Here is an 8325-nt window from a genome sequence, read left to right as displayed (position 1 = left end):
TGCATCAAGAACTTTTGCTGCATCAATGTTGAAAATAAAGGTTTACCCACTCTATTCACTTTTTTTTCTTAATCATATTAAAAGTACATCAGATTGACATGATCACATAAGTTAGAGTTTTGTCTAGCAATGATGAGTCGACCCCAAAACCTAAATGATATGTAAAACTGTACGAAATTGAAATAACATATGCAAAAACATTAGCAAATACTATATATAGTGCACTAATATAATAATTGGTGTGGTATGTATGTTTCAATAATAGCTCAATCTTAACGACCGCTATAGCCAACAAATTTATACAACACACTAATTTAATGACTTCTGCTTTCTCAAATTTGTTTCTGATATGCTGGATGAACAAACAATATTTTTACCATCTATGATAAACCAAAAATTGATACAAAAAAGTTTGTAGCACATCATAGATCCTCTATGTTTTGCTTATAAGTACTCAAATTGTTTGTGGTGTATATGTTTGTGAATCACATATTAGTTTCTCTTTGTCATAACTAATCAATTTTAAGCAGTTTTGACACTTATTTCCTTAAGCATAGCAAACAAAAGTGTTGCTTCAAATTGGCGAAGGAAGAAAACTAATTAGGAAAATCAATTAGGGAAGATAAATGATTTAAAGTGATATTTATTTTGAGATGAATAAAGTATTAGCTAACTAAAATTGTAACTTTTTGTTTTTTAATGGGAAAATGCACAAGTACCCCCTCAACATATGCCCGAAATCCAGAGACACACTTATACTATACAAAGGTCGTATTACCCCCGTGAACTTATTTTATAAGTAATTTTTGACTCCTTTTCGGCCTACGTGGCACTAAACTTGAAAAAAAAGTCAACCAGCGTTGAGCCCACAAGATAGTGCCACGTAGGCCGAAAAGGGGCATAAATTTATTTATAAAATAAGTTCAGGGGTAATAGGACCTTAGTATAATATATGTGTGTCTCTGAGATTTTGGGCATATGTTGAGGGGGTACTTGTGCATTATCCCTTTTTTAATTAATAAGTTGTTTGTTGTAGTACTTGGTCTCTTCAACTTATGTGATATAGTTTGATTTGATATGAAATTTAAGAAAAATTGAGATGTAACATGTTTATTCTGTAAAAATAATTACTTTATTTAAATATGAAGTATTGGAGAAGGGGTTATTTATTATAGTGACCACTGGCCAGTCCTAAACAGTATTAGAAAAAGGAAAAATAATTTAGTAAATTTGTGGACAGTCCTAAATAATATTGGAAAAACAATATAGAAAAAGGAAAAATAATTTAGTAAATTTGTGGACAGTCCTAAATAATATTGGAAAAGAGAAAAAAGTTACTAAATTTGTGGTTAGTCCTAAACAATATGGAAAAGTAAAAAAATAATTTAGTAAATTTGAGGGCAGTCCTAAACAATCATCATATCATCATATATTATTAAAAGTGGGAAGCACCAAAGTATAAAATTGAATTACCTTTTTATCCTTAAGCTAAATTAAAATATTGTAAAGTATTTATATTAATATTATTAACTACTAATTCAACAGAAAAATTAATTTTTTAATCATTAGTTATGAGTTACACCTCCTCCAACATGACTATTAATCATTTTCAGTTTTCTAAACATCAAAATCAGTTTTCTAAGCATCAAGATATTTTTCCGTTTTTTAGATATATATTTAATTAAATCAAATTGAATGTTACAACAAATGCATGAAATCTCTTTAGTTAGGAATATGAATAGCTAACTTCATTAAATCTATATATATCTTATCTATTATCATTTCTTTATATTTTGTCTTCTGTATTTGTTCTAGATATTTTTTATATTTGTTTTTCTTTAATATATATTTTTTTCTTGATTTGTTTTTACTAATTATTAATTCTTATTTCTTTTTCTCATGTTTCAGGTTTTTATCTTACGAATTTGAATACTTTACTTCTCATTCACTTCATCATGTAAGTAATAAGTATGATGTTCGTTTCACAAAAATATAATGTAATATGTAAAAAAATAGTGACATGTATGAAATTTTTTGTAGGATAAATGATATAGACTTTAGATTCATACAAAATTATTATTTCTTTTGAGTGGATGTTTTTTTGAAAATGTACACCCAATATTTTTAAATAAGATATTTTAAATATTTCAACCATTTATATCAAGTTTCTTATTTGTAAGCATAGCTCGATTATGTTATATTCCGTAATATGATTTATATTTTAATAAGTTAATTAATATTTTCCAGTCAAACTTACATATGAAGGAACTCATAATCTTGAATCAAACAAAGAAAGTTATACGTGCAGTTGAATTTTTATATATCGATTAAATTTTCTAATGCTACTAAATATTAACTATCTCTATTTCAAATAAGCACTATTCTTAAATCCCATGACATGACATTTACAATAATACATTATCCACCTTAAAGAAACATATGTTGATCAATATTTGTACAACATGAAAAACGACTTTTATTCGGCAACTTTTTGATATGCATGTGTCTATAAAAACGAGGTTACAATTTTTTACACAGGATACAAACTGTAAAATGTGTAAAACACTTGAAAACATAATCAACGTTATTTACGTCACATAGACACTATTTGTTGTGGAAATATTTTTTTTAAAAAAGGGATATGTTGTACTAAGTATAAAATATATTAGAACTATATAAAAAAAATATCACATATATAGACCAATTCAATTGATTGTGTATAACTACAAAAAATTATACTTCTCTTTCAAAATTTAGTTACTCAATACTACTTGCAATTTTTAGTAGCATCTATATCATTTAATTTTTTTGTACTAATTAACACAGGACACACGTGCAACACACGTACTTAGAAATTAATATTGAAAAAAAGAGAAAAAGTTTCAAAAAATGGTAGGGTTAAGATGTATAATTAAGAGATGTAAATTGTGATCATCAACTTAAGTAAATTAGGGCCCGTTTGGATGGGCTTAATAAAAGCAGCTTTAAAAAAGTACTTTTGAAAGTGCTGAAACTTATTTTTAAAATAAGCAGTTATGTGTTTGGATAAAAGTGCTGAAGTTGCTATGCCAAACGTGAAAAGGGAAAAATGGAAGAAAGAGATGTTAGGGTTATGTTATAATTTGGAGATTGTATAAAAATATTAAGGGCAAAAAGATAAAAATGTGGTCAACTTAAAACAGCTTATAAGGTAAAAAAAAAAAAGCACCCCTACCCCAGCTTTTAACTTTTGGCTTAAAATAAGTTTTTTTTAACTTAAAATAAGTTATTTTGAGTATTGCCAAACAGCTAAATAAGTCAAAAATCAGCTTTTAAGTCAGTTTGACCAGCTTTTAAGCTGAGCCAAACAGGCTCTTACTCTTTTGATAATTGTTTCTTCTAGTTGGACTAAAGTAATGGATATCGAAAAGATGTTCTTGAATTCTTATTCTATAGAGAAGAAGCCTGATATATGTGAATTGATCGAAGGCGAAGCTGCTATACTTGTTGGTGCATCAAAGTATCCTGTTGAGTTTGAGAAGCGGAAAAATAGGATATTCAACCTGATAAAGTATCCCGGCGAACATGATATTGATGAGGAAGACAACGCCATTAGTATTGATGATAATGATGATGATAATGATGATAATGAAGAAGAAGATGACGTGACCAGCGTTGAAGACCCTGAGAAAGAAGAAGAGGATGGGTTAGCAACACAACAAGTTACTGCCGAAAGCAACAAACCCATGGTGACAAAGCTTAGAATAGTCATCAGCAAGTCTGTACAAGTTGCTCTGGAGAAACAGAACAATAACAATCCAATAACGGAAAGCGGCACGGAGTTGAAGAAAACTGACTTGGTTCAACAATTGGATAAACAAGGAACACCACAGTCGCATAATACTACTACTATGGAATCAAGAAAGAGGATGAAGGAGTCCACCAAACGAGTACAAGTTGCTCCTCTTCGTGTAAGACTTCTTTCTGATTTATCTTTCCAGAAGCACCTTGACAGAGGCAAGCAACTCCAGAAACAGAGTCCCAAAGGCTTCAAGAAGACGGACAGTGACACAGAAAAGAAGAGAGAAGATGGAGCACGACAGACCCCTATCCAAAGTAGGAGAAAAGAGTGCACCACTGGCTCAACGAAGAGCATGCTGCCGCCGTTGATGAAGATGAATGTGGAAGTTGCTCCTCCTCCCCATCCAAAACAAAGAAACTGCAGTTCAAGTACAAGACCAATGCAGAAAATATCAGAAAGTTCTGCAGTTGCAAGACCAATGCAAATAGAAACACAAAGCGACAGTGATATGAAGAAGAAATTTGAATCAAGCAAGAGGAAGTTCGAGCAAAGGTTAGCAGATCAAAGGGAAGCCAAGAGAAGGATTATAACGATACACTTTCATCAAATGCCTAAACTTCTTATGCCCCTCCTCCCAAGTGTTGTTGGACTAGGAAAAGGTTTTGAGATCATGATAATGCGAGTTGTTGGAAATTTTTGTTCTTACTTTTTTTTCTTGTAATTTTGAAGAGTATCAGCATTCACTTCATTTTTTGTATATATGAATGATCTTTTACTTTGAAATAGAGAAGTTACAAGGGCATGCTTACTTATGTTTTGGCTCTATGTTTTCTCCTGGCTAGTCGAGCCACATGATAACTTGAAACATCAGAAGCCAACAAACTGATTACACTTTTCTCTATAGAAAATCAATCACCTATTTAAGCAAGAAATAGTTATTAAGTAAAGGGGCTCTCTAATCTGTAAGACTGTAACTAGTAACTAACACATCCCCTTTTCATAGTCATACACTCACAAACTCAATCAACTCTAAGTTCAAATTTAATATAGAAAGACATGTAGGAGACAAGACATATGAAAGTAGATTGGTTCATCTCAAGATAGAAATGAGAGAAGTAATAAACAAAACTTATTTTGCAAGACAACAGAACTAAAATTACCTTCTGAGGAGTAAAGGTTGTACACTTCTCATTCAACATAGCAAGGATTTTTACTGTCAATGTTGAATTAAGAGTAGAGATCCTTAGGAGAAGAGCACAGCACCTGAGCCCCATTTTCCTATAATCTAGTTTGTTTCCAGATCTGCAATGCATTAGAATGCTTCCGTTGTTCTCCTTATAGCAGTATTCATGCCTGAACTTTTACTTTATCTCTGGCACCAAAAGTCATCAACCATTGGAATCTATTGGAAATACTGACCCGAGGATGATCTCGTGTGCTTGAAAAAAAGATAGTTGTCTCAAGGTTAAGTTCAACATCCCGTTCTAACCAAGTGAAGATGCAGATATCATAGGTAGATGATAAAGATATTTCTTATTTGTGCCAAACAACAGTTAATTTTCAAGAAGTTCTAAAGATATTGAATGATTATAAGAAGAAACTGAAGCCATAGATGAATAAACGATCTTTTGGTTTGTATTTTAGTTATTTGGCAGCAGTAGTAAAGTAGCAATATCAGAATGAGATTCTTATAAATGAAAGTAAGTTTTAGAACTCTTTCTTACTATTCATTGAAGGTAAACCCAGTCAAATGCTTACATGAGCTAGATATTAGATGCCTCGAAATAGACCATCTCACTCCATTTAAAACACAACCAATTGCAGTACCACAACTCATCTTGTCTGAAGCAAAAGTGAAACAAAAAATCCTTTAAGATTGCTACCACTTCAATTGCATCCAAGCTCCACCTGTAATACTATTGGTAAAAGAATAAGCATCAGCCCACCCTCTGCAACTAATAGTATACACTATGATTTAAAACCTATACAGTTGCATTTGGATAACAACTAACAAACCCAAATCAACTCACTTTCGGACAACTGATAAAGGGAACACATAACTTGTAAAATGGTGATGCCACAGAGTGAGGACTTTCTAAGTCAATGTTGAATTAAGAGTAACTCAAATCTTGAGACCTATAAAGTAATGGTGTTCGTATTCATAATCTACATTAAGAAAATTCATTTCATTATCTGGATTATTTTTCATATATTGCATAACCATAAATAATGCCAAGGTCAGGTAGTACCGTCATAAATATTTTGGGATCTAGATGTGTTTATTCCTCCACACAATACATAAAAACAACAAGCAGTGAACTACCATAAATGGAACTTCTTCATACCCAAAAATACAAGGTAAACCCAAACTCCCTGATTCCAGATAGAGCAGTTTTATGTATGTAAACCCAATCCTCATCCCAAAATAGAGCTCAAGTCTTCAGTTGTTGGCAAATTTATCACACAAATATGTACGGTCAAGGCCTTCAATTTAGAACAAAAACTAATTAGTGGATGCACTAGTTAGATATAAAATGCTAATAAACCAGCAATTTACACACACTTCCTTCACGAATCAATTCAAAACGACAATTCTTATCAGTCAGGCCATTTTACTTATTCGTAAGCTTCATTTCAAGCCAAATCAGTGTTGTAGCAGATAAGTCATTTAAAAAATCTACACAATAAAGACAGACCCATTTTTTTAACATACTTCTCTCACCATAAAATGTCATGAAGCCCCTAGAAATCTTAAACTTATAATACAAATGGCACGAAAGCCGGTCACCATTTAAATCAAGTTGAAATCCTGACTTGAGGATGAACATTTTGCAACCTTGCACAGCTTACATAGCACATCCCAAGGTTCAGTTAGGCGGCCCACCACAAGTCATGAAAAAGTATATGACAAAATCCCACAAAAAGGATTGTTAAGTAATGTCAAATGACTCATATCTAAGGAACTGCTAGCATTGGGATTCCATTTCCTACATAGACAAAATACTGAGCAGAACAGGAAGTGTAACTGTAAATGAAAATGTTACCAAGAAAAAGTAATTTCTTGAAAGTTCCGAGTAAGGGCTTGATCTTTGATTGCACAAAAAGAGTTAAAAATTTCAGCAGTCAGATTTCGAAATACTTCAACTGAAACAACCTTTAACTGTAACAATCTTTTTCTTAAGACCTTTCTCCTCGAATCCTCATAGCAAGCTGAATATCCTTGGGCATGATAGTTACCCTCTTGGCATGTATTGCACAGAGATTGGTATCTTCAAAGAGCCCAACGAAGTAGGCCTCAGCAGGGTCTTGTAGAGCAGCAACAACACTGCTCTGGAACCTCAGATCTGTCTTGAAATCCTGAGCAATTTCCCTACAAGCCTCTGAAATCGAAGCTTCCTGATCAACAACTTCGTAGACCTCTGCTACTTCCTGATTTCTCTTAAAGCAACAGTTCCTGGGAAGAAACGATGAGGCTTGTTCACTCCTTCAGTTGCCGGAGATGATTTTCTAGCAGCTTTGGTAGCTAGCTGCTTCCTTGGGGCCTTCCCACCGGTGGATATGCGAGCTGTTTGCTTAGTAGGTGCCATTTGAATGTAACTCGTGTCTGTTGCTGTGTTGCAATGGTGAATGAAGATTGAGCGCGGGAAGTAAATAATATATTGGCTTTTTAGTGATTGAGAGTGAATACAGAAGACCATACTAAAAGTAATTGTTCCATTTTACTCTTACAATAAATACAAAATACATCTCGGTTGCTTTCTCCTCTTAAGTATTCATTTTGGACGAATCAATTCATGTTTGTATTTTTTTCCTCCAAAATTTGCGAGAAGATACATTCTCTCCCCCTTCTTTTCCCTCCTAGATCTAGCTCGCCTCTCTCAATTTCATAAATTATTTTTTATTCTAGTAAAAATAAAAGATGTGTTTCAAAAACATTTTTTATTTATAAATCAAACACAACCAAACATGAAAAAATAAGTTTAAAATTTACTTATTTTCCAGGAAAATATTTTCTAGAAAAATATTTTTACCAAACAGCCTTAGTCTTCAATGATAGGTCTAATTATCACAAGAAAATAACACAGCAATCTAACATTTCGAACTGAATTACCAGATCAAGTGTTTAGTGCATTGGCTTCCAAGATGGATTAAGAAATGGGACATGTACAATTATATAATTAAGGTGTTTAATGACACTATGCTACGGATATAGATTTGCATGAATTGCATATATCAATTTCATTGTGGCACTCTACTTGCGATCTGATTTGATTTAATGTAGTTGTTGTTATGCGGAATTCGAGATAATACGAGAAAATATAAACGCGAAAAACAAGACAACAGATTTACGTGGTTCACCAATAAATTGGCTACGTCCACGGGAAGAGGGAGAGCAGTTTTATTAAGGAGAGGCAAGAACAGAATTACAGAATAGGGTTTGCCATAGCGTCTATATATAGTGCTAAGCTACGCCCTAACAGGCTTGGGCCCAACATACAGAATTGACAGATAATTAAGGGCCCAATACAACAACATTGTATACC

At 32.7% G+C, this 8325-nt stretch overlaps 1 protein-coding gene and 1 pseudogene across 1 annotated transcript; one reads left to right on the top strand and one right to left on the bottom strand.

Moving 5' to 3' along the window:
* Positions 1-3293: 3293 nt before the first annotated feature.
* Positions 3294-8166, bottom strand: LOC107029373 (annotated as a pseudogene).
* On the top strand, positions 3396-4502 carry LOC107030265 (RNA-binding protein 28-like). The gene has a single exon (XM_015231609.1). It carries the CDS (start codon positions 3396-3398, stop codon positions 4500-4502), a length of 1107 nt encoding a protein of 368 aa, XP_015087095.1.
* Positions 8167-8325: the final 159 nt, after the last annotated feature.

Source organism: Solanum pennellii, chromosome 9 (genome assembly GCF_001406875.1).
Source record: "Solanum pennellii chromosome 9, SPENNV200".
NCBI classification, from domain to species: Eukaryota; Viridiplantae; Streptophyta; class Magnoliopsida; order Solanales; family Solanaceae; genus Solanum; species Solanum pennellii.
Note: the sequence above shows the minus strand (reverse complement) of the source record. Positions and strands in the feature narration are given on the sequence as shown.